The sequence below is a fragment of the Leptonotus elevatus genome, chromosome 7 (genome assembly GCF_054856555.1).
Source record: "Leptonotus elevatus isolate MCC_2025b chromosome 7, RoL_Lele_1.0, whole genome shotgun sequence".
Classification (NCBI taxonomy): Eukaryota; Metazoa; Chordata; class Actinopteri; order Syngnathiformes; family Syngnathidae; genus Leptonotus; species Leptonotus elevatus.
In genome coordinates this window covers 16187959-16213534 of record NC_141245.1, presented here as the reverse complement: position 1 = coordinate 16213534, position 25576 = coordinate 16187959, and the positions used below count along the sequence as shown (strand labels likewise).

The 25576-nt window shown below is 40.6% G+C and overlaps 1 protein-coding gene across 11 annotated transcripts in view; it reads right to left on the bottom strand.

Annotated features, from left to right (window-relative positions):
- The window catches only part of LOC147171258 (uncharacterized), a 64448-nt gene that overhangs the window by 34861 nt on the left and 4011 nt on the right, over positions 1 to 25576 (bottom strand). For 9 of the 11 annotated variants that reach the window (XR_015095628.1, XM_086081275.1, XM_086081276.1 and 6 more), the window contains exons 1-34: positions 20866 to 21010; positions 20649 to 20783; positions 19872 to 20024; positions 19418 to 19619; positions 18928 to 19068; positions 18668 to 18853; positions 18405 to 18476; positions 18209 to 18335; positions 17996 to 18129; positions 17126 to 17323; positions 16459 to 16608; positions 15566 to 15745; positions 15280 to 15396; positions 14819 to 14968; positions 14109 to 14261; positions 13667 to 13882; positions 13478 to 13582; positions 12556 to 12700; positions 11390 to 11601; positions 10333 to 10551; positions 10084 to 10190; positions 9053 to 9206; positions 8038 to 8137; positions 7741 to 7904; positions 7274 to 7510; positions 7019 to 7191; positions 6253 to 6373; positions 5815 to 5965; positions 4528 to 4667; positions 3572 to 3718; positions 2781 to 2903; positions 2224 to 2379; positions 388 to 504; positions 143 to 304 (exon numbers count right to left, since the gene is read on the bottom strand). Coding sequence is in view for 10 of the 11 variants with exons in the window: in XM_086081275.1 (XP_085937401.1) it covers positions 143 to 304; positions 388 to 504; positions 2224 to 2379; positions 2781 to 2903; positions 3572 to 3718; positions 4528 to 4667; positions 5815 to 5965; positions 6253 to 6373; positions 7019 to 7191; positions 7274 to 7510; positions 7741 to 7904; positions 8038 to 8137; positions 9053 to 9206; positions 10084 to 10190; positions 10333 to 10551; positions 11390 to 11601; positions 12556 to 12700; positions 13478 to 13582; positions 13667 to 13882; positions 14109 to 14261; positions 14819 to 14968; positions 15280 to 15396; positions 15566 to 15745; positions 16459 to 16608; positions 17126 to 17323; positions 17996 to 18129; positions 18209 to 18335; positions 18405 to 18476; positions 18668 to 18853; positions 18928 to 19068; positions 19418 to 19619; positions 19872 to 20024; positions 20649 to 20762 (5026 nt within the window). In the remaining variant the exon portion in view is untranslated. Of the gene's footprint in view, positions 1 to 142; positions 305 to 387; positions 505 to 2223; positions 2380 to 2780; positions 2904 to 3571; positions 3719 to 4527; positions 4668 to 5814; positions 5966 to 6252; positions 6374 to 7018; positions 7192 to 7273; positions 7511 to 7740; positions 7905 to 8037; positions 8138 to 9052; positions 9207 to 10083; positions 10191 to 10332; positions 10552 to 11389; positions 11602 to 12555; positions 12701 to 13477; positions 13583 to 13666; positions 13883 to 14108; positions 14262 to 14818; positions 14969 to 15279; positions 15397 to 15565; positions 15746 to 16458; positions 16609 to 17125; positions 17324 to 17995; positions 18130 to 18208; positions 18336 to 18404; positions 18477 to 18667; positions 18854 to 18927; positions 19069 to 19417; positions 19620 to 19871; positions 20025 to 20648; positions 20784 to 20865; positions 21035 to 21123; positions 21273 to 21494; positions 21690 to 21785; positions 21969 to 22700; positions 22839 to 22907; positions 23100 to 24459; positions 24584 to 24662; positions 24805 to 24943; positions 25169 to 25576 lie in introns of those variants that run through there. The other 2 variants (XM_086081284.1, XM_086081280.1) reach the window with 2 other exon arrangements.

Sequence of the window (25576 nt, the reverse complement as noted above, 5' to 3'; positions counted from 1 at the left end):
TGAGAGACCAAAATGTTACTGTTATTTTATATTTAATACAGAGCAAAACAGTCTGTGTGAAGGTCTCTTATTTACAATTAGAGATAATCCCAGCGATCAGAGATATTCCCTGGATCTCCCCATGGGGGATGAGGTGTCAGACCTGGACTGCAGGCTCCAGACGGCTCAGTCAGAGCAGTGCTGTTGCAGAAGGCACCTCGTGGGCAAGGGGTGCAGTCATTGAGGGAAGTCCCACCGGGTGATGGACCAACAGTGCCCATCGGACAGGGGGATGGCACTGAAGAAGCCTCTGCGCAGTAAAAACCTGGGCAAAATGGTATCCTTTAATAAGCTTCACTTTGGTTTTCACTAAAGGGAGAGTGCAGATGTTTTTGTTAACTACTCTACCTGGTGGGCAGCTGTTGCATGCAGATTGTTCAGATGAAGATTGAAAAGCTCCTGGGCCACAGATGGATGGTTTAGCACTACCATATGGACACGCGTGGCCAGGCGGGCACTGACATCCTGTGGCCAAATCAGATCAAAAAGCTCATCTGGTGTTTTATCGTTTCTGTTATGTACGTTGTGATGTGTGGAACTGTCTTTGTAAGATAGCATGGGCCCTGTACTTCTAACCCCACCCTCTGTACCATGGAAACAAAGCAATGGAGACAAAATAAAAAACTGTCCTGTGTGAGAAATCCTGAGGGAGGCAAGGTGAGGACGCTCTGCAGCAGGCGCCCTGTCAGCAATGAGCTGACGACTATTAATAGCTTCTGGTTCATTTCATGCCCAAGTTAGCAAAACACTCTTGGGGAAAAGGGTGCAAAGGTGGTGAGAAATCATTTCAAAGAATCTTTGGATGTCAGTGTAATCTACATTAACAGTCCGCCTCCACATGTTGATGAGAACAAATTCTAATCTGAGTCAGCGCCTATTTGTACCCCTTCATAGATAATCGCCTGCTGCCTCCTACCATATGCCTTAATTTCATCATTAAGATTCACTGACAAATGAAAGAAAATGTTGTGAAAATTAGAAAATATACCTTTTGGAATTACGGCCAAAAAGGTCAATCTTGGTTTCAACAGGCAATAACTCATGTTTTCACGTGTGAAGAAGATTTTGTTATGGTCCAATGAAACCAAGGTAGAGAGCCGTAAACAGGGTGGAAGGAATTAATAACAGTTTGAAACACAGTCTTAGTGTTACCACACCACCAACGGTCATCCATATTTTAGAATGCAAAAAAAATAATACATCTGAGCAACTTCTACAACTTCTTACATTTATTTGGTGTTAATCACAAGTACTTTAAATGGTGGCAGGTTGTGCACCGACTCCTTTTCAATATTTATCATCATAAAATGTGTTTGGTGAATTGTGAACACAGCAACATCCCAATTATAAGAGGGTGTGCACACTTGTGCAACCACAGTATTTCAGATGTTAATTTTTACTTCCCCTCTTGAAAAGGTTAAAAACATATATTGACATGTACAGGTTATAGGTTCCATTAATGGTGGAAAAAATGTGAAATTACTGATCCTGGTCACATTTTTTGGGATCACAAGGACCTGGCATTTGAACAATGTGGAAATTTTAATCCACTGTACGAGTGAAGAAAGGCTTCATAAATCACAATTAGAGAAATACCTATCAAACATTTTGTTCCCTCCATTATATGTGAAAAGTGTGAGTAGTTTTTTCTTTATTTTGTTTTACTATAGTCATGAATATGAGTGTGAATGGTTTGATGTGTTCTTTGATTGACTGGCGGCCAATACATGGCGTACCCATGGTGTACTTCTCTAGAAAAACGGATGGATGGATAATTTTAGAATACAATCATTAACTCATTTTTAGTTAGGCCAATAAAGACATTAAAGGTTTTATAATAGAGTTTGAGTCTACATAAAATTATGGCCTATGTATTTTTATTTTATTTTATTTTTTACAATTGCAAGTTAAACACTGTCACTCAACATATTGTGACCAATGTTGGTGGTTAAAATATATGTTTATTATTGAAATTATAAATTACAGTGTTGCATTACACAGGATTGTCTCTCTCATGGGATTAACCAAATTAGGAACACATTTCAGAATGATGCATTGCAGTTTGTAAAGCAACTATGACTCATCTTAAAACACAATTGGGCAGAAAAGTTCAGAGTTCAAAAAGTAAAAAAAAGAAGAAAGAAAAGAAAAGAATGTACAACAAGTGTTAATGCACATATGTACCTGGCTGATGTCCAGACACGGACCCCAATGGACAGAACCAACCTGGAGGACAGAGGAAGTCAACAGAGGTCTGCGCCCAAGATGGGCAGTAGGACCCTGGGTAACAAGAGTCACAGTCGGCCTCCGACTCAGCCCTCACCTTCCCTTGGAAAGTGCCTATCAGGTAAATGGTTATGTACTATGGGTCACAACATGCACACATGCACATAACAATATTGCATTAGCATTACATTGTATGGGTCTGCAAAATGACCACATTGATTCACTTGGTTAAGCAGTCCACCGACCATTGTGGCAGTTTTATTGGACTGCCATTAGGTTTTACAGCCTCCTTTTAGAATTCAGAATACATTACGGTATTCTACTGTACCTTAGGGGCTTTATGGCACTGTACATCACCTATGGAGCCAATGTAGTTAAAAGCAAGCTGTCACCCACAAACCAAAAGTCTATTGGAGAATTGACAAGGGCTTAGAAAAATCGTTTGATAGCAGCTTTCTGATACCGGTTCACAATAATTAGATTTCGTAGCCACTTAGGTGATGTTGGTTTTGTACCTGGGGGACAAGGGCTTGGTTTCATGCTCCCTTCAACACAATAGTGGCCAGCAGGACACACGGCTCCATGGAACTGACACAGGGTTGATTCACCAGGAAGTGCAAATAGAGACACACCGCCTCCTGTACCCGAGACAATAAACCTTTGTCAGATGTCTTTATTCTTTATATTAACTCAAAAGTGAAAGCCCTTGGTTAGTCATTTAAAGGGGAAACAGCCTCATTAGAAGAAGTAGCGTGGACTGGTCAATGAAGCGTGGAGATTTGCTGATGCAATCAAGTCAAAATCAATGGCCATTGGTTTGAAAGGAAAAAAATCAGCAATAAAAGTTTTTTTTCTTTTTATGTTTAAAATGCAATATTTAGATCTGATCAGTAGGATTCTGGATAGTGCGCTGGCATAACTGCCTCAGAGTGGCCCGTTGTTGGCCATAAGTGCATGCACTTCACAGAGAGAAGAGTGGCTTTAAGCGGATATATTTTTGTGGCTCACACATGTAGTTATGTGACTAAGAGCATCCAGGAACCAACACAGTAAAATCCTGCTGGGCATGTAACACGCTCAGACATTTTTATTTTTTTAACAGGGACTTTAAGAAAGATTTACAAATTAAGGCACAATTTTACACCACAATCGCATTTATATTGAGGTAAAACAAAAAATCTTTAACTTGAGGCTTGTTTTAGAATTGAAAAGGAAATGCTATAATCTGAAAATAACAGGATGACGTAAGAGTATAGTAGTAGTATTTTAAATGGGTATGGCAAAAATGTTTTCACATTGGCATTACCTGTAATGTTAACAAGTGGTGTGGCAGTTATGGAACCTTCCGTGCAGTAGAATCCAGACTTGCAGGGTCCAGAGGGGGACGAGAGGCCAGCTTGGGCACAGTAATGACCAGGCAAACAAAGCTGACAGTCATCCGCAGACGTTGCACCTTGAACAAACACAATTTTGTATCAGAAATATTAAATATATTATTTAATATAGACTAGTGTTTCAGTTTCAACATGAATATGGATTACTTTTTTAAATTTTATTTTTGATGTTTATTACCTTATATTCAAAAGTTGTATCATTCTTTTTTTGGGGAGTATTTTCCTTAGTGTGTGTCCAACTATTCCTGTTATATCTCTGTCCAGGTGCTATTAGCTCCTAGTTTGTCGTTCAACTACTATACAGTGGATCCAAAGACATCAACACACCCCTGTGATCATTATTAGCCAGTCACACTTTTTTTGTTTCTAGGCGTTTTGTGCCAACATTGACTGCTATTCAGATTTAGAACTGCTCAAAATTCCCTCCATCTTATTTAAGGTCCCAGCTCTATGCCTTAAGGCATGATGCTGCCCCCACCATGCTACACTGTAGGCATATGGTGTGTTTTTTTGGTGATGAGCAGTGTTGGGTTTGTGCTACACTCACGGGTTTTATATTGGATTTATTGTGCAGTCAATTTCGTTATTGCTAAACAGTGAAAAAAAGACAACAGCTTTACTTTGAAGAAAAAGGAGAACTTGCATATTGTACAATGTCTTCCGACTAAAACAACAGCTGTGTCTGTCACATATACAGAACAGAAAAGCATGAGCTGCCGTGTACTCATAAGAGTTTTAAATTACTGAAAAGTGTACTTGGCTGATGAATCCTATGCTGTTTCACAACAACAAAAACATGATTATCTAATCACATGAAGCAGCCTATTCTGGAAAATTTCCCTCACAATAATTGTGTGGAATGAGTCACCTTCTATGGAGCTAAAAGTGCCTGCAGGACATGCAACCATAATGCTGGTACCCTCTGGGCAGTAGGACCCTGCAGGGCACCGCCCCCCAGTTGGGCCGTCCTCAGGCTGGTGAGAGACAGACCTGTGGATGCAGAGGTAACTAAAGCAGAGGACAAGAACAGATGGGGTAGGCGAAGGAAGTGTAGTTGTGAAAGCACAGGTGACATTTAATTACGGTGTGTCCACAAGGTCTCTTTACAATTTAGACAAATTGTTATGGAATCAACTAATGAGATACTGTAAAGTTCATACGATTTGTCTATGTACTCAGTGCTTATCAAAGTTTCTAGCCATTTAGTATTTATGTAACCTGTTAAAAGGGAAATAGAAAAACTGGGCTCAAATGGTGACTCAATTACAAGTCCTTGTAGTGAAAAACAAATGTATTTTTTACACAGAACTTTACACAAGAGGTGTTTTTTGCAAACCTTCCCAATTTGACTGATTAAAAGAATGTCTAAGTAAATGCAATGTAGCTTCAAAATAATGAACAATCATGTAGTTTCCTCCCCCTCCCTCTTCTGCATTCTCTCCCCCGAGTGATGCACACACTCACTGCCAACAACAAGACACTCTAACGTTGCCGCGCCAGCTCCACATGTGGGCTGTCAAATCAAAATTTTAGTTTAGCTTTATATTATATATTTTTGCCTTTCTCTGTGTGACATTTGCACATTTATGGACAACAACAAGGTGCTCTAAAACAGTCCTGCCAGTACCATTTGGTTTCTAACAAATGTTTTAAACTATGACAAGACTTTAAGTGTAGGGTCCAACGGATTTCCCCCCCCCAAAAAATGAAAAAAATGCTAGGTGTATACAAATTAAATCTGTCTCAATCGGCGTCTCTGGGCTTCTGTTAATGTGTGATGGTGATTTTGTCCTTAACGACCATCTTCCCCGCCTAAATTTTGGCCTTTTATTTTGTTTTGGCCTGTTTGGGACATTTCTGGGCAGCGACGCTTGGGCTTGCCTACGTCTTCACTCTCCTTGTGTGTTTGATTCCTGTGTCTTATCTGCATATGCAAATTCAGCTGTGCGAACCCCCGCTCCTGATTGGTGAACTGGTTTTGTGATTGTTCCTGATTGGCTGCTGTCCCCGGCTGGTGCTGGGCTGAGTTGCTGTCATAAGCAGGGGGCGTGAACCATTTAGCCAGATGTGAGGAGCTTCAGTTTTGAATGTTGTGTTTACAAACTAGAACAGAAATCCGTCGGACCCTATTTTTAAGTAGCGGGCTCAGTCTTACCCAGGAGAACATAGCCCAGTGGGGGCTTCCAGTCCAGAGGAGGCACAGTACGCTCCAGGAGAACAGACTTCACAGCCCAACTCAGTGGACAAGCCCATATGGCCACTGAAGGTACCAGCTGGGCAGGGGAATGCTACACCAGACGGTGACCCTGTGGACAAATAGCATATCATATGTACAGATGGTCGGGGACCGCGCATCACAGAAGAGTTCAAAAAGACCATTTTATCTTGAATACACTCCGATACAACCATTTGTCAAATAATGAGCTGTTAACTGATACAGCCACCTGTTTAGAGGGAACAAATACATAATAAATTTGACCACCATAACCCAAGCATTGAAATACTTTATTGTTATAGCTGAGCTTGTGGCCATAACTTGTGTCCCGCATAGTCTGATAATACAGTACTTTTGTCAAAATAGCTGGTGTCCTACCTGGTGGGCAATAATGCCCTTTAGGACACAGCGTGGGAGTGTGAATTCGGGGCATATTGCCTGCGTGGACATCCATGAAGCCGGCACAGTAAAATCCCGCTGGGCATGTAACACACTCGGCCTGTGGAGAGGCAATTTGCAAATTCATATTTGGAGAAAATATTACGACAATGAGCAGATGTTTACAACAACCAACAGAGGCGGAGCCTTGTTTCGTAGGTGTGAACAATAAACTTTGTGGTGCACACACAAATGCTCCAACACTTCAAGGGAACTGTAACATTTTCCTGAGTACGCAATTAAAACATCTAACTATGCTGTAAGGATTTTAAAAGGTTATATGCACTCATCTGAAGAACATGGTGAGATCCAGTACAAAGACTGTATTAAAATGTCACTTTTACTAACTAATAATGCTCCATTTTGATTGAATCTGTCAGGTAATCATAATTTAACAAGAAGCTTTTTAATATTGTGGGTTTTTTTCTCTTATGTGCCTAAACTATAGGAAATAAAATTACTTGTCAATATGATGTATTGCAGTAACTACACCATTGTAAACTATAGCCACAATAATGCACATCTTGTTTTAAAAGAAAAATACAATTCCCTGTGGCAAAAAGAAAAGGAGAATTTTATCATATCATATCATAACAATCCCCAGTTCGGGTGCTAACGTGCCTCAAAGGTGTTATAAGACTGTTTGAGGAGTGTGAGTTTTTCTTCTGAAAGTCACAACTATAGTATTAATCAACATCTTCCTTACTTGCCCAGGTAGATTTTGAAAGGTCCCTGGCAAGCAGGGTACTGGTTGGCGAGATCCAGCTGGACATCTGCTTCCAGAAGGGCAAGGTATTGATGCATTGTGGCTCGGACAGTAGAACCCTGCTGAGCACATGAGAGAAGGGAAAGAGAGCCCTCTGGTGGTGCAGAGGAACCCTAATAGGAGAGCAGACGTATCTTCTGTCAACTAAAAGACTAATTATTGCAAAATGTGATTCATTAATTAATTAGTGCTGACCTGAAGGACATGGCAGGCAGTCAGATATTTGACTGTTCCTGGTTTGGTTGCTGTAATGTCCTACGGGACAAGGTACTGGGGCCGAGGAGCCCTGAGGACAATAATGGCCCTGAGGACAATGGTCACCTGTCAAACCATCATCAGATGGTGTAGACAACCAAGCCCCGGAGGTGCAGTAATAACCAGCTTTGCATTGGCCTGATGCAACAGCCAGCCCACGCGATGCACAGAACAAACCTACACGAGCAGGAAAACGTTTTAACACATACAGGAGATGCACAGAAACAAACATAAGAGCACCTGCAAGAGGTGCATGAAACATTTTAACATTACAAAGACGATTACCGCGCTGGAGAACAATAGTCTGTAATCTGTACTTGAACTTGGACATCCACTACAGTAGGTCTATTGAATGCGATTTCAACATTCAAAACTAAAATAAAGCTAAGAAAAAAGTGTGTGTTGACCTGGCGGACATGGTACGCAATCCTGGGCCTTTGCCATCTGAGTGAAGGGATTGATGGACCCAGCCGGACATGGGTAGAGGAATTTGGACCATGTCCCAACTGGGCAGTAATGACCCAATGGACACTCGTAGAATGATCCGTTACTGCTTCTAGGACAATAGAACCTATCCAAATAAAATATTGTATTAATAAGTCATGTGCAACATAGTTTTGTTCCATCATTAACAGCATTCCCATAATCCATTGCACAAATATGTGTTTACAGTGACTGTGTATGTCTTGCATTAGCAGGTTTACCCCTGGGGACAGGCGCTGCAGCTGGCTCGGCCGTCCTCTGTGCTGATGGTTCCCCGGGGGCAGAGCTGAGGAGCCGCGGAGCCCTCGGAGCAGTAATAACCTAGTTGTGTGTCCACCGGTGTCATGAAAGAGACGCACACTTAAGCACACAAGCGCAGACACTCACAATCCGCAGAAGATGCGCTTCGATTTCCATTGTCAACACAGCAGTTATTCCATGTTTAGGCCTATTAACTTGAAGAAGAGCTTTGTTTACGGGCTGAGCAGGCTTGCGCTGGGTTTATGTAAATTCCAAATTAAATTATTTTCCTTACAGTTTCCATTTGCCTTTGTTTCCTTTTGTGACATGCGTAGAAAGGCTTGTTATGTGCTGTGGAACAAATGTAAATCTCTGAGGATTAAAAGGTTCAGTCGAAGGTTTTCCACTGATGCTACAACTTTCCTGCAGCCTGGATTGACAATGTTGACCAGAACAGACACTGGTTAACATTTACTATTGTCGTAATACTCGACTCCATACAACAGGCTAATTGCTCAAGAACATCTTTCAGACAAGCCTTTGGGGACTTTGATTGGAAGGGCGTGATAATGCTTAATATTTTCTCAATTGTTGGTACGTGTGAATCCAGCTTTATTTTATTTTATTTAGTGAGCAACTGGACACTAAACATATGGTAAGACCGATGTTATTTTTTTCCCAGGTCCGATACCGATACCGATACCGATTATTAGCTGATATTAATTTTCAGTAAAAATATTGGTGTCACATTTAAAAAAAAATACTAATTCCAACTCTTAACTTTGTTGAAATATCTTAAAGCATATGTTTATTGAACAAATTTGCAGATTTGCAAATTGTTTATGTTTTTTTTTTTTTTCTTAGACAATAAACAAAAACAAATACTGATATTCCTTAAAATGCCAAATATTGGTGACGATAATCAGTCTATCTGGTGTATGCAGCATTCTCCACTTCACAAAAATTAAACACAGCTGTCTCATTTGTGTTGATCACCTTTTGGGCACAGTCCGCCACCGTCTTCTCCCGAAGGTGGGTCTGGTCGAACCGCACCCCTAGTGCAGAAGAAACCTTCCAAGCATTTTCCAGAAGGCGCCAAGAGGCCAGCAGCATCACAGTAGTAACTAGGGAAACACGGCTCACAATCCTCCTGAGAGGAGACAAGTGGGACACACAAAAAAAAAAGGAAGAAGAAGAGTGAAGACCTAATGATAAAGCAAGTGTTCCTCATGCTAACATGCATCAAGGATTATATATTGATTATCCGCCACAAATAAAACCGTTAATTACTGTAAGTGATGTACAGACGTGGTGAGGCACAGCTGCAGGATACAAAGTATTGATTTACAATAACAATAACGGACAAGCATGTAATACCGCACAGGGACACAATGTTTTCAGTCAGAAATTGATAAATGATGTAATAACAATAAAAAAAATTAAAAATTTTAAAAAAATCCAGTTGCATGGGCTCTCTCAATGACTGCATTTAATATATGATTGTATCAGCTGGCCCACTACATACAGTATGGATGTTTCCTTTATTTTGGTATAGAATATAGCTAGCTAGCTAATGAAGCGATCTATCTATAGGGTAAGGACAAAAATTGCATTCATTAAAGAATTTTTTTTTAAAGTTTTCTACTAATTATAGTGCATTTTGAACACAATCATAAAATTCACAAAAATCAATTAAAACACCCTATATGGCCTGGACATAATTTGAATTTATTATATATATTAAAAAAACATAATAATAATATAAATATAATATTTAAAAAAAAAACGTAATTATTTTAGAGTAAAAAAAATTTAAAGTAGTGAAAAGAGTTACTTTCCCTGGTAATGAGTTACTTTTATTATGAAGTAATTCAATTACTAACTCAGATACTTTTTTGAGCATGTAATGATTATCTAAGTATAGCTAATTACTTTCTAAATAACGTTACCAACACTGATCCTAATCCTACTACATCTTTAGGAGAAGGAGCTGCTGACACATTAGAGTGTTTTTTAACAAAAGTCACCTGGGAGGCTAATTTGGTGAGGTTAGAGAAAGTACCACGAGGACATGGCAGAGGATGGATAGTGGCCTGGGGACAATAATGGCCAACAGGACAGGGCCCCCCCTCTCCTGGTGAGTCACACAGAGGAGAAAAGGGTTGAATTTTGACACACATCTCAAAACAGGACCATTGATGGAGATTCTTTGCCATAGAAGTGTCAAGCGAGTGGCCAGATTATAAACGAGCAGCACATCCTGCGTGCTTGTTTACCTGCAGCCTGCGAGACGGGTCGAGGAACGGTGTTTCCACGTAAGCAGTAATATCCTTCCTGACACGCTCCACTGACAGCTGTGCCATTTGTGGAGGAGCAGTAATGGCCACCATCACACTGCTTGCACTGAGAGACAGACCAGTATCCCGGAGCAGGACCGTACGTTCCCTCTGGACAGCTTCTCAAGTCAAAGCCAGTTCTTTCAGGGCAGTAGAAGCCTGCAAAACAAATACAAGGACTTAAACAGAACAGTATAGTAGGGCTGCTCGATTATGAAGAAAATATTAATCATGGTTATTTTGGTAATGATTGAAATCACGATTAGGACGATCATTTATTTTTTGGTACAAAATGTAAAAAATAAATACAATTATTTTAAACACTATAATTATGCAAGTTCCTTTTGGATTAAAGTTCCCCACAAATTCATGTATATTGATGGAGTGGGATTCAAACTTTCAAAAGGAGAGAAACGTCATAGGCAAGTATACCAGTGCCGAGGTCCCTGGTCATTCAGCTGGAGGGAACAAAAACATTGTGTTCAGCTATTGATTGCAAAGCAGTCCTGTGTCACCATTCAATATTTAGCCTCCAAGAACTGCCGTCTCATCAGCCAATATGATGTACGGGTATGTTGTCACCAGGGACGATGTAGGAACATTCTCAAATATTTGCTTTTTGTTGTATTAGCTTTCTGGATTAGCACAACAGTGCTTCTTGGCTCTTGGTAAATCTTCAGTTAAGTCTTTTTATTATGTTTTTACCTCTACCAAAGGTGAAAACATGAAGCAAAATGCTAAAGTGAAAAAAGTTAGTTTTTTCTTTGTTTTGGAGCCTATCCCAGTTTCACGTATTTTGCCCATATTTAAAATCACATCTGGTTAAGACATGTGTGTGCTTGAAATGCAAATTATTGACAACTTGTAGTAAAACAGTATCGCCTGGTAACATGATTTTTCAATTAAACAAATCAGACAGCGACATTTAGGCTCATTCTGCCAGGCTACAGGCCTGTGGTATACAGTACTGTTAATAGGACTGTTAAACGTATCAAACCTGGAGGGCACAGATGCAAAGTGCCAGTCACGCAGTACGAGCCTGGAAGACAGGTCTCACACTTAGTGGCATGTGTAACAGCAACATAGGTTCCCGGATCACAAGGTATTGGTTCAGCGGATCCTTCCAGGCAATAGGAGCCTTCAGGACAAGGTCCTCCTGTCATTCCATCGGTAGGAGTGGGCGTGACAGCTCCTCCAAGACAATAATACCTACATAAAATGAGAAAAATGATGAGCATTATGCAGGGTGTTCCAAAATTCACTATACACAAAAAAGTCATTTCAGTTATCATTGAAACAGGCGTAAGGCCATCAGAAATTTGACAGCTTAGGTTTTGCAGTTTTTATAAGCATATCATACTGTATGCCCTTGCCCTTGGCTTGCCAATTGACATTGGACCGGCATTGCAAAATTTCTGCCTGGTGAAAAGTTTGTCTGTCCCCGAAGGTTGTTGTGAGGCTTCAAGCGGAAGATTATGATGTCCAAAAAGTTGGATGTGGCGAGTCATGAACAAAGGACTAATATGCTTACTGATATTGCAACGCCTAAGATAGCTGTCATATGGTGACGGCCTCAAATCTGTCTGAATGATACCTGAAACAAAATGGAAAAAGTTAATTGTACTCCATCTTGACTTTTGACACTATTTATACAAAGCAGAGTATATAGTAAGAAGTAGGGGTGTGAATTGCCTAGTACCTGGTGATTCGATTCATAGGTCACGATTCGATTCGATTAATCCTGATACGAATCTATAAATTGATCATTGCGATTTTTTTTTTACTCAAATTTTGAAAATACTAATCAGTAAACTTATACATGCACATGTAAGATTTGTATGAAAATGTATTTATTTATCTGAAAATTCAGGCTTATAACTGAGCCACTGCACTGCATTTAACAAACAGGTTGCAGTCTGTTTCATGTTTGAACAGCACTGAAACTAAATATTAAGGCTTAATGTTCCATTAATATAACATTCTTCCATGCTTAATGTGTGAATCCTAACCCTAAGTCAGACAAATGTTGAATATTCCCATAAAAAATTGATGTTTAAAAATCGATTTGGCCGCATAGCGAATCGATTCGAGAATTGCGCGCTGTTATATCGCGATATATTGCCAAATAATTTTTTTCTAACACCCCTAGTAAGTAGTAAGTACCCTCCAATGCAGCGTCCAGTAGGGAAACTTAGCCCAGCTCTGTCACAGTAAAATCCCGCAAGACAGGTTTGACAGTCCTCATGTGTGTGCAGGCCTGTGCTGTTTGACCAGCTGCCTATGGGACATTCCATAGGAGCAGTAGTACCTGTAAGAGAAGACTAGAAGTTGACTAAAATTGTACAAATCCAAACTAGACTTATTGTTTGAATGCACCATAAATGTCCTGTTATACCTTTTGCACTTTAAGCTGGAATAAGAGCAACAAAATCGATGTAACCTGTAATAATGTGTCCGAAAGGAAAACTAACTTTGAGGCCACAGTCAGTAGTTAAGGGGGGGGGCCTAATTTGAAAGCAAACGGTCAGTGCTTCCCCTCTAAGTAAACATATTAATCTGGAGAAAGCAGTGTTAAAAGTAGATAAATGTTGTCAGAAAATCCCTGAGGCCACCAGATGGTAATTAGCATAAATAAAACAGTAGTGGCCTTAGACTAGAACGGAGCAGAATGTTAACTGCACGCAACATACATTTGGTTACATTAGCTAGTAAAACAAGCTGCATCTGCGCTACATCGAAACCCTGGGACTGTACTTGAAATTTTAAGGCTCCAAAAATGTAAGGACTGTGACTGAAAGAATGTCCAGCACCACCCTTTGGGTATCTGACCACTGCAAAGTGGGACGGTTGTGTGTTGGGAGGTGGCGGGCACCTACATGGCCACGAATGACTGCTCAGTGCGCCTGGGCTGTGGAATGTGAAATTACATCCCTGTGCACATTTGCTTTATATCCATCCATCCATTAGTTGTACTGCTTATCTTAGGTTTGCTTTTTGTTTTGTATACAGCACTTCGTTTCAGACGCGGTCTGTTGTTTTTGTCAATCACATTGTACATATTGTACATACAGTATGAACTAGTCACCTGCTGGGCAGTAATGACCAAGAGGACATTTTGAACCAGAAAATCCATCCAATGGTGTTGGAGAGGTTGCGCCACCTTTGCACCAAAAACCAGCAAAGCATGGTCCTATAGGTGTCGGGGAAAAAGGAACATAACCATCCACCAATGCAGATATACATTATACAGTGTAGCAATCATCCTTGATCAAACCTGCCGGCTCTGAAAGTCCTAGCGAAGGACAGTACTGTCCACTCGGACATGGCATGCAGCCTGAAAGGCTGTCCGCGTGCTGGCTTGGGTTGAAAGAGCCTATGGGGCAAGGGTGCTGCTTGGACATGCTTGTGCCTGCAGGGCAGTAATGTCCTTTCGGGCAGAGCCTCAGCAATGAGCCATTGGCTGGACTCAGCCTGAGATTACAGTAGTAACCTTGTGAAATGAGACGTGCATACATTGAAGTAATCATTGCCCATATGGGAATATTATTAAAACAACACTGACACAGATTAAGCTAATTAATTGAATTAATGTCAGCATGTGGATCATGTCATGAAGTTTTAATGAATAAAACATTGTCAGAGACGCTTGCTCAAGTATTCTGTTGATTTAAACAGCTGCATTGTGTTATCTGAGAGAGTCAAAAGGGGGCACCCACCTGCCTCACATGTACTGCAGATAGCTTGCCTCTCTCTGTCCTGGTAAGTTCCCGATGGGCAAGGCTCTGGAGATGCACTACCCTTTAGGCAAAAATGCCCAGGTGGACATGGCAGAGCTTTTGCAACAATTTGACCAGGGGGGCACCAATAACCTGGGAAGCGAGCAACTTATTACAAGGGAGTGGTTCCTTACAAAATTAGAAAAGACCAATTAGAATATTGATAAACCCTCCAATGTCGAAAGCAATTGTGCCTTTCTCCCACAGTCAGCTGGGATAGGCTCCAGCTTCCGGATGGATGGACATTCCTAACTGCCATACAAATTACCACTAAGTAAATTCAAAATACTCACGCCAAGAAAACACATGGCAGACCAACAGAGAAGGTATGGGAAGATGTTTTCAGAGTAATATTGCCATCTAGTGGGAATATCTGTACATCATTTTTATACATCATAGATGGACGAATGGATGGACTGATTGATGAATAACACCACATAATTTTTTTTTGCCATCACAAAACATAACATATAAAAAGCAAAGCACACTTTTAGTGTGTTAGTTAGCTGAAACCACACAATTATAATGGCTATTTTTGGGAGGAATGATTAAAAAAAAAAATTACCAATTTCATAATTCCAAATTGTACCACTATTGGGGCGTTCGACTTTGGAGGCTTCACTGAATTGTCATACTGTCATCACACAGACCTTGATCACAGGGCCCACTTGGTGTACTAAGGCCCGGTTGACTGCAATAGAACCCTGCTGTACAAGCTTGACAGTCGGCCCTGCTGGTCAGACCGGGCACTGGAGAAAATGTACCAGCGGGACATAACTGTGGTTCTTCGGAGCCTTCTACTGTTGGGTGGCAAATTTTAGGAGAATTGATTTGTTCATTCAGCGAGTTATGTGACCTAATACTGCTTTATCATGACAAAGAAACAAGTGAAAAATAAAATATCCATATTTAATTCAGATCATATTCATGTTAAAATGTAATGAGCTTTTTGTTTGAGAAGAAGAAAATTGCACAGCGCTGCCTATTTGCGGTCTCCTTCCCTTACATTATATATATATATTTTTTTACTAAATACCCTTTGATAAGCTCACTTAAAATGTTTATTGGCAATTAGCAAACTTCTGTTCCAAGGCAGTAAAGCGGGGTTTACCACAGTATGTCCCACTCGGACAGATGCTGCCTGTTTCACCATCTGTTGGCTTGGCTTCAATGGCTCCTCCTTCACAATAATAACCTGGAGAACAGGGACCCATTGGCGAAGCCAAACCTGTTGATCAACCACAGTAGATTTGCATATCATATAGAGGATACTTCACTTGTTACACATTCTAAAGAATTCAATATTTTTATCAAACTGGAGGGAAACACTTTTCAGATGCATTACTATACATTGATTGTAAATAATTGAGTGACTTGGCTTATCACATTATAATTACCTGAAATGTTACAGAAGACTCCAGGGAGACAAGGAAGGGGCTCCGAGCTGCCTGCGGGGCAGTAAAAGCCCGGTTGGCAGCGACCCCCTGTGGCAGTGGCGGGGCACAGACAGTTGGCATTTGTATAATTATCCAGGTCAAATGGCTGCGAGTTCCACGCTGCTGAGACGCAAAACCAACCTGAGAGGAACAAATGCATGTGAAGAGTGTGACAGTTAAAGATATGAGACAGAAAAATAATACAAAAGAAGATGACAGAACATGGTTGGAGGCAGATGACGCAAGTTTGTAACTTGTAGCATGTTGCTGATGCAATAAATAACTGACTGATTAGAGACCTGTTTTGAAAAGTCTTAAATTTACACTTATGATATAGGAGACCAGTTTTGAAGAAGTGGATGATATCAAAATGGCCTCGATGACGAAAACACAGATGGTCTGTATCTGTGTATAGCGTTTACCATTATGCGTTAGCATTAAGCTAGCTGACTTTCAGGCTGGTTAATTGACTTTTATATTATGTTTAGTACACAGTCATGGCAAACCACCAACCCCACACTGAATCTTGGGTCTGTTCAGAGTGTATTTCTCCTTGCCTCCGTTCCTCAGTGATTGGTTTAGTTGGTCTCAGTGTGTGAGGAGTGTGGTCCTACAAAGTGCTTTGAGAATAACCTTTGTCGTAAATTGGTGCTATACAAATAAAATTGCCTTGACCTGACATAACAGTCTTGAATAAAAAGGCTCTTTGTGCAGTACTGCTTAATCTGCCAAACTACTACTACTGGACCCTAGAAATAGAAGACTGTGTGCACTGACAATGATAAATGACTTTTTTTCTTTCTTTTTTTTTTTTTTAGCTCAAAGACCGAAAAAAAAGAATACTCATTACTGACCAGCTTTGCATTTTCCAGACACATTAGTCAGCCTCTCCTTCTCACAGTAGTGTCCAGGGAGGCAAGGCAAGCAGCTGTCCAGACTCTGGGTCATGCGCTCGGGGTTGTAGTAGCCACGAGGGCATGGATACTGAGTGGCATGCCTTGTACCTACAGTGTGCATACAACACATTTAGGACTGCTCAACTGCGGTATTTTCCCAGCAGTTAGCACAAATTCATAATGTAAGGAGTATCTAATATGAGAGTCAAAAATTCTACCTTTAAAAATGTGACTACAGACCTACTTTTTGTCATAAGGTTTAAGCATTCTTGACGAAGGAATTAAGGTCATTGTTGAAAATGTCAGTTTTGCTACTTCATGCCTCACATCTTCATCTGGATTTACACCAAGATTAAGTTGGTTCTTCCTTTATCAGAGCCAAACATGCATAATTGTATGAAACAAAATGTAAAAGCATCTCATAAAACCAAATAATACACAATAAAGGGTAAACAGAAGTACAGTACAGTACTGAGTATGCAGCGTTATTCGGCGAAAAGATGCATATTTTAAATTAAAATGATTCATTTTGTATAAGTGTTGTTTTTGAGTGAAATTTATGACATGGTGTACCTAATGAAGTGTCCACACAAAGAGGTCAACAGGTGTTTTTATGTGAGCTTACCATCTGGACAATAGAACCCTGGCGGGCAGGGAAACTTGCCGAAATCGCTCGTCTTTCCAGGGCAGTAGTAGCCAGCAGGGCAGGGTGAACACACCGACTGTCCTGTGAGGTTTGTGTAGGATCCAGCTGGGCAGGATGCTGGGATTGTACTGCCTTCCAGGCAGTAATGAGCGGGTGGGCAAAGACCTCCCTCTGAGCCTGGGGAGGGATAAGCAATTAGATGCGGCAAATTGCTGCGATCATGACTGTTAAGCCGTTATTATGATGAATCTTGTGATAAAGCCTGATTAATTCATGTATCACTGTCAACAAAACACCCTCACACATTCACATTGCCTGCATTTGTCGGCATCTGTTTTTGTAATGCCTATTTGGGGTATTTCTCTCCACATTCAAATTAGCACTACATCACTATATTCAATTTGTAAATACAGTGCTGTGAATATGAATAAAATATTAACACCTAGGTAAACATTATTATTACCATGGGCTTGTTTGTGTACAATTACTGGCTATACTCTGCTAAACGCTATCAGAAACACCGACCTACATTTACAACTTAAATGAAATTATAGTCATTTCTTCAGCCCAAGAGAGAGTGTTTCCCCAGCTAGCGAGCTATCTTAGCTTACGATGCAGCTGGTGGTCCACGGCACCAATGATTTATTATTTACATTGAGAGGCACAGAAAGCCAACCTGGATTCTACCTTTGGCCACAACACGGTGCAGGACACTAGATAAAGGAAGTCATTTTTAACTAAAAAGAAAAACTTTTCCGGATAGCATACTTGAATATATGAACAACATTTTTTTTGCCATGATTTCTTACATGCCTGTAAGAAAAGGACACAAAAACTTAGTAATGCTACCTGTGGCTGCTGAGTCTCCACCTGAACAGTAAAATCCTGTCTGACATTTTCCCGAGGGTCGGCTCAGACCTTCGGTGGCACAGAATTGACCTGCTGGACACGAGCTGCAGCCAGTGATGTCCGTCACATAAAGACTAAATAGCACACACAAAGTAAATTGGTAATGCAAAATGTCTACTTTCTAAGATATGTGTCACATTCTTATTCCCTCACCAGTCTGAGTAGGTTCCAACGGGACAGGGTAATGGGAGACTGGTCCCCTCAGGACAGTACCTTCCCTTTGGACATGCTCCTCCAACTCCAATGCTGTAGTTTCCATCCGGATTTGGGAAGTTTACACCTTTAAAAAGGTTGTATTTGGTATCCAGCTCATCTCTATGATGGGGTAATATTGACAAATTTCAATTACCTGCTATGCAGTAATAACCAGCCTGGCAGGGCCCAGTGGGCTCAGAGAGACCCCAGTCCTCACAGTAGACGCCTGTTAAGAAGCATTGGGAAAAAAGAGAAAAAAACAGAAAGTCATAATAAAATAAATCATCAGAGAGATAAGCATTCACCATACATTAAATACAACACGTAGAACTGCTCTATATTTAAAAGCATTGAGAGATTTCTTTTCAGTGTTGTTTTCGCAACGTGATGACAACAAGCATGAGACAATGCTCTCACCTGCTGGACAAATGAGGCACTGCTCCACTTGGCTGAAGCCCAGCTGAGGGTTGTATGTGCCAGGAGGGCAGGGCAGGATGCCCTCAACACCCCCCGCAAGACAATAGTGACCTAATGGGCAAGGTTGAATACCCTCCCCTGATAGACAGTAGCTCCCAGGGGGGCAATCTCGGCATGCTTCTGCACCTTCAAATAGAAAAAGTATTTAAAAACACATCTTTATTCCATACTGACCTCATTTGATCTGGCTTCTGCAGTACCTGTTGTGTTTGTGTAGGTCCCGTCAGGGCATGGTGTAGGGGAGGCTGAACCCATGAGACAGTAATGTCCAATAGGACAAATGTCCCCTGTCAAACCTTCAAATGGCTTCGGAGACACTGCACCTCCTGAACAATAAAACCCTTTAAAAAAAAAAAAAGTGTGGAAGACATTTAGTTTTTTTTATCAGCAATGGTGTTTAATCTTTATTGGTCAATTTAACCTCTTTAACCAAGCATAATATAGAGGTCAATATCAATTAGCTCTATAGGGCCATCAAAGGAAATTATTTGGAAGCGCTTTTAATTGAACTGCTTTTTGTTTTTTACTGTGACCTTTTACATTACCATTAAAATGAAATTTTAATGAGTTATAATTTCAAACTTTATAATCCAAATAAAAGGGCACAAATGTAATAATATAAGGTATTGTATGATTTTTTATTTTATTTTTTACATATATACTTTAAATACACTGAAATGGATACATCACCTGTGTCACATGTCCCTGAAGGTTGTCTTATTCCAGTTGAGTTACAGTAAAGTCCAGGGGGGCAGGGCAGGCAATAGGACAAGTTTTGGGCCCCCACAGTGTTACTCCAAGTTCCAACAGGACAGGGGTGTTGTTGAGGGTGTTTTGTCCCTCTGGGGCAAACATAGCCTGCAGGACACACACCCCCAGAGTTCACAGCAACCTGAGGGAATAAACTGTAGAGTCATCAAATTGTAATTCATTATTTGCATCATATTTTTAATTGTTTGATAAAGCCCTTGCTTAAGTTTCTTGGAATTAAAATAGAAACTCCTCAAAGTCGTACTCAAATGAAATAATTAATTGAAATAAAAACAGTAATTCAAACATTGAAAAATAATAGAATACCACTCAGAATTGATCACATAATGTAGGATGAGTATCTAGTGCTTGAGTCATCTTATTTGTGTCTTACTGGAGAGGCTGCGGAGGCTGCCGAGGTGCAGTAATGCCCAGGGTCGCAGAGGCCCTCCGGGTCAGAGAGGCCAGATTTACTGCAAAACCATCCTGCCTCACATGGCCGACAATGCTGCACATCTTCACCACCGGGCTGATCGGAATACCACCCCTGAATTATAACATTATATATCATTTATGTAAAATTATTACCACTAGCCCCAGTCGCATACATATAATGGACATAAAACGTCTACACACCAGTGTTTAGATGCCAGAATTTTGTGACCTGTGCAAATAAATTGAAACATTTTCACTTTTTTCACGTTTTAGGAAGGGGAAGTAAAAGTAAATGACTGAAATAGTGTCACTACAGAAGTGTGCACACCCTTTTTAAACTGGGATGTGGCTTTGTTCACAATTAGTACCTTTTCCTGACACTTTTTAGGCAGAAGCCCAAAAGTTTTGTGCTAACACTAACTGCTATTTTAAACTGTTCATAATTCTCTTCACCTTGTATGAAGACCCAGTTCCAGTTCTGAAGGTATGGTGTTCTTAGGGTACGAGCAGTTTTGTGTTTGCACCAAATATAACTTTTGGAGATATGGCCAAAAATTTCAACCTTCATTTTATTGAACAATATAACACATTTTCCCACATTTGGGACATTTTGTAATGGTTCAATAAAACTAAGCTTAAACTAGTTCACAGTTATATTGGGCTATTTTTTTAATATCACAAAACTTGGCATTTGAACAGGGGTGTGTATACTGTACAAATTATGCACGAAACTGACTGTAGGGCAGGGTCGGGGAAAAGAAGACGCTGGAGGACAGTAGTATCCTCTTGGGCACAGCGGTGGCTGGGACAAGCCTGTCTGGTTGCACAGTCGACCTCCTTGACACTGCATACACGACTGTGCACCTTGATGCTTTGGAGGATAAGAGAAAACAATCCTGAAGTAGGTAATTATACTACATCTGCATCCGCACAACTTCAGTTTTTGTTCATACTGGCTGAAAAGTTCCAAGAGGACAAGGCTCTGGCCTGACTGCTCCTTCTACTGTATAATGACCCTGCTCTGCTTCATGCTGAATAGGAGAAGCTGAACCGCCAGTGCAGTAATATCCAGGAGAGCAGGGGCCTGAAGGTGAGGTGTTGTTTGAACCTAAACAATACAACCTTCAAGGGAGAGAAGCACAATACCGTGGGAGCCACTCGGTGTTAAAGAAAGTGTTTAGTTGTTTTTTTTGGGGGGGGGGGGGGTTTACCCTGGTGGACAGCTGATGCAATCTTGAGGTCTGCTCAGACCAGAGCTGTTGCTGAAGGTGCCAGGGGGGCATTGAATAGGCGAGGAGGAACCTGGTGGACAGTAACTTCCTGGAGGACACAAACCACCTGTCTTTCCGTCCACTGGACTCTAGATATAGACACAATAAAGATGCTCAAGTGGACAACATGAACAACATGTAGATATGAATAAAGCCAAGTAGAAGAGTACAGTACTGTTTTATTTCTGTATACAGTCTCTTTCCACTACTGAAAATGGTAACAACATCAGGCAGCACGTTCCAGTCCCACATTGGGATTTAACATGAATCCCTTGTATAAAAAAAAATCATACAACTCAGTGGTTACATACTGCAAACTTGGCTCCCTCTCTGCAGTAGAATCCACCTTTGCAGATGCCAGAGGGTTCTGCCAGGCCTACACCACTGCAGTGCCAACCTGCACCACAAAGGGAACACTCAGACTCATCACTGAGAGCTGAGCGTGAGCCATAACTTCCCTCAGGACAAGTTTGGGTGGAGGAGGATCCTTCAGGACAGTAAAAACCCTATAAAAGGCAATGATAGGTAGGCACTAATAAAAGGCAAGTTACATGCACTATTGGAAATCTTATATCAGTCTATAAAATAGTGTGTATTCCCACCTGAGGGCAGATAGAAGGAGTGTGCACTCCTGGTCTGTCACAGTAGTGCCTAGACGGGCATGGAACACAAACCTCTCCACTGTGACCAGATGCAGAGCTCCTGTATTGCCCAGCTTGGCAGGGGTTGGAATACAGGTAGCCAGTCCCGGTAGGGCAATAATGCCCATCAGGGCAAAGGCCGGTCTGCAATATAGGAATAGGTTTGTGTCAAGTTATTATACTGTGGAACAAGTATATAAGCTTATTAGTGTGTTAATTTTGAGTTCATTTAAAGTTCAGCCACAAAAATCTTTAACGCGCTATTAATGACCGGCCCTTACTTGGAAAGCCTGTACTGGACTGTACACGTCCACGTCAAAATTTAGCAGTGCTAAATTTTATAATAATGCATATATTTGTGGGCACTGGGGTCAAATTGTATTTTACAATTTAAAAAATTTGCAGAATTTCACAAGTCACTTCATGTTAAAGATTAGATAGCTCTTAATATGAAAATAAAAATGCAGTGAGCTGTCACCAACAGCTTACAAATGCAATTCTGCCATCTAGTGGCAAAAAAAATTACCTCAAGAAAAATCAATATCACGCTCGTTTTTTTACTGTACAGTACATCTATTTAATTTTAACTCAATTTTATGAATTATTATTGAATTACTGTATCAATGACTAAAATATGCAATTTTTGCCACTTTTATGTTAACAAGAGTATGAAAACGTAGGAAAAAAATATTTCATTGTACATGTTATTGTACATATAGAACAGATCAAATTTGTAATTAATTGCGAGTTAACTATTGAAGTAATGCAATTAATTACAATAAAAAAATTAATTGCCTGACACCCCTAGTTTATAAATGTTTCAATTTTTTACTCAAGGGGCCAGTAGTGAAACATGCACGATCGTTGCAATCTTACAGGTGTGGTAATGGGGTGCTTCTCTGGCAGCTGAGAATAACAGTACTTTCCCCCAGGACACGGGACACACTCACTGATCTCACTTAAACCAGGATGCTCACTGTAGGTACCATTAGGGCAGGGAATTGGGTTGGGATCCTGCAAGGAAACGTGCCAAGATGTCACAAGCAGCAGTAATAAGCCTGAATGTCCATTTATGAAACTCACAATGCCCCCTCCGGGGCAGTAGAAGCCACGAGGACAGAGGGTGGCCGACCGTCGAGGGTCTCGTGCCAAGCCCTGAGAACAGAGAAAGCCCGGAGGGCACACCATGACACTTCGCATGGTTTCCTCACTTGTGGTCTCGTTGCTGCAGAAGTGGCCTGGCAAGCATGGAGAACATTCTGCAGCACCTTCGTCCTACACACACACGCACACACACCCCCACACACACACATAGAAGGTTATGGAGGAAGATTCAGCAAGTTGTTGATGTTAAAGATATCCACCAGTATTGGGGAGGAACACCACAAGATGCAAACTCAAGAGGCAAAGGGAGGAGAGGAAAATGGAAAGTTGAAGAAACAATACTCAGTGCAGTGGAAACAACAAAACTGTATAATTTGGAGTTCAACCAAAAAAATCTGGCAAAATATGCCTCAAAGGCCAAACACAGCTCATTCAAGCTATACATGGAAAAGGGTTTGGCTGCTCACTGCATGTACTACAGTGCAAAACAATTAAAATGCTTGTTATGTAAAAATAAATCTTTTTTTTTTTAATCTGAATTTAACACGCAATAAAGGAGAGTGTTGTCAACAATTCTGAAAAATTTCCATGATTTAAGCGTTTCAGAAAATGGATGGATGAATATATGATTATATCCTCACCATTTTAAAATAATGGCCTATGTCATTTTTTATTCAGAAAACACAACAAAACTAAACCGGTTATATTATATGTATTAAGAATTTCATTTCAGCAGTAGAATTAATATTATTTATAATCTATTTAACTTATTTTAGCAGAAGTAGCCAGCATGCTAAGGAGCTGTTTAAGGCACACACAAAAAAAGTGTATCTATTTATTTTAATCAAAATATGGCTTCATCCAATATGTTAAGAAGGTAACGATACAAAATAAATAGGCTTCAAAATCTCTGCTCTCAAATGTGAATCTTTGTTGTTTATGTTTATGGCATAAAGGTCAGATGGGCATGACCTGAGCATCGAGACCGCAGTCACATCGGATACTTATTCAATTTAACTGTTCAGATTACATGAAAAAATAAATCAGATACAGTACATGTGCACCCCAAAAATCGGAATCTCTTTCACACTATATTTCCACAATTCCTACTCAGTATTTGCACAATTTCAATAATAATAATAATAATAATAATAATAATAATAATAATAATAATAATAATAATAATAATAGAGTGCTTTAGTGTTATAAAAAAAAACTCCCTGCACAGTTAATAAATATTTAACGATGGTAAGAGTTTGAACTTACTTTATATTACTTCTTATCGGAAACTTAGTTTTAAAATTAGAACTTGGAAGTAAACCAGCGTCACAGAATGCATCATCGAGGTTGGAATGCATAATAAAACTTGCTCCTCTCTTCTACAGATAGGAGGTGACTAATATGGGACACTGTGGAGGCTGAAAATGTAAAAAAATAAATAAATAGCACCGTCGGGATGAGACTACAAACATGATCTGGTTCTTACTGATCAGTTGACCAGTCACAATAGATGGTGGGCGATGGGCCTTACAGAGTAGCTGCCGGCGCCGCACACTTTGGGGTTAACAGTGGCTGAGTGGGAGCAGAAATAACCGGCGGGGCAAGTGGAGCAGTCCTCTAGTGTCTGACCTCCTTTCACACGGCGAAATGTTGAGCTGGAAGAAGGCGGGATGGGAGTGTAAATACTAAACTTGCACAAATCTCTCGGTTATTTAATATAGAGTCGATGCTTACAAGGGGCAGGGGGCAGGTTTTGAGGTGCCTTCAAGACAGAATGAGCCTTCAGGGCAAAGCAGGCAATCTTCTTTCTGCCTGTTGCCCATGTAGATGCTGTATGTGCCTGCAGGGCAAGGAAACTGGGCGCCATATGCGGTCCCTGAGGATGCAGCATCAACAGAGTTTACATAAGTGACTCATGGATTTACTTCCTTGAAAGAGTTCCTATTTTACATGATTCATTTCTAACATTTTCACAGCCTCGACATAATATAACAATGACTTCCACTACTGTGTACCTTCAGGACAATAGTGCCCAGAGCTGCATCGGCCCCACGGCGATCCTGATCCCACCAAACAGTACCAGCCCTGCGGGCACGGCTGGCACTCGCTCTCGGCTTCTAATCCACTCTGACCACTCCAAGTGCCAACGGGACATTTGTACTGGGTGGGGAACTTGGTGCCAGGTGGACAATAATGGCCGACGGAGCAGGAGAGAGGTGGTCTGTGGATACCACCTGTTCCTAAGAACAAATGTGAAGAATTTAATTTTGAGAACGTCTATGTCAGAAATATGTGTAATACAAGTATAATATTGGTCATTGTAAAAAATAAAAGGAAGCCACATGTAACCAGATTACAGGGATGTGATTTGACCAAAGTGAAATTATCTGAAAATTTAGCCGGGGGCCTGGGGGCCGCGGGCACCCAGCTAGGTCCAGGGCAGTGCCCTGGTGGGGGGTAAAAACACAATCATGCATTCGTCGAATGCATGATTGACTAAGATCATCTCTGTAACTGCATACATCAAGACAGTCAACATATTGAAACCTGAAAAGTGCAAACATGCAGCATTCATTTGAGTTTGTGTCAATGATTAACCATGTTAAATATTTATGGCCATTTTTATTACGTTATAATATTTTCGAAAA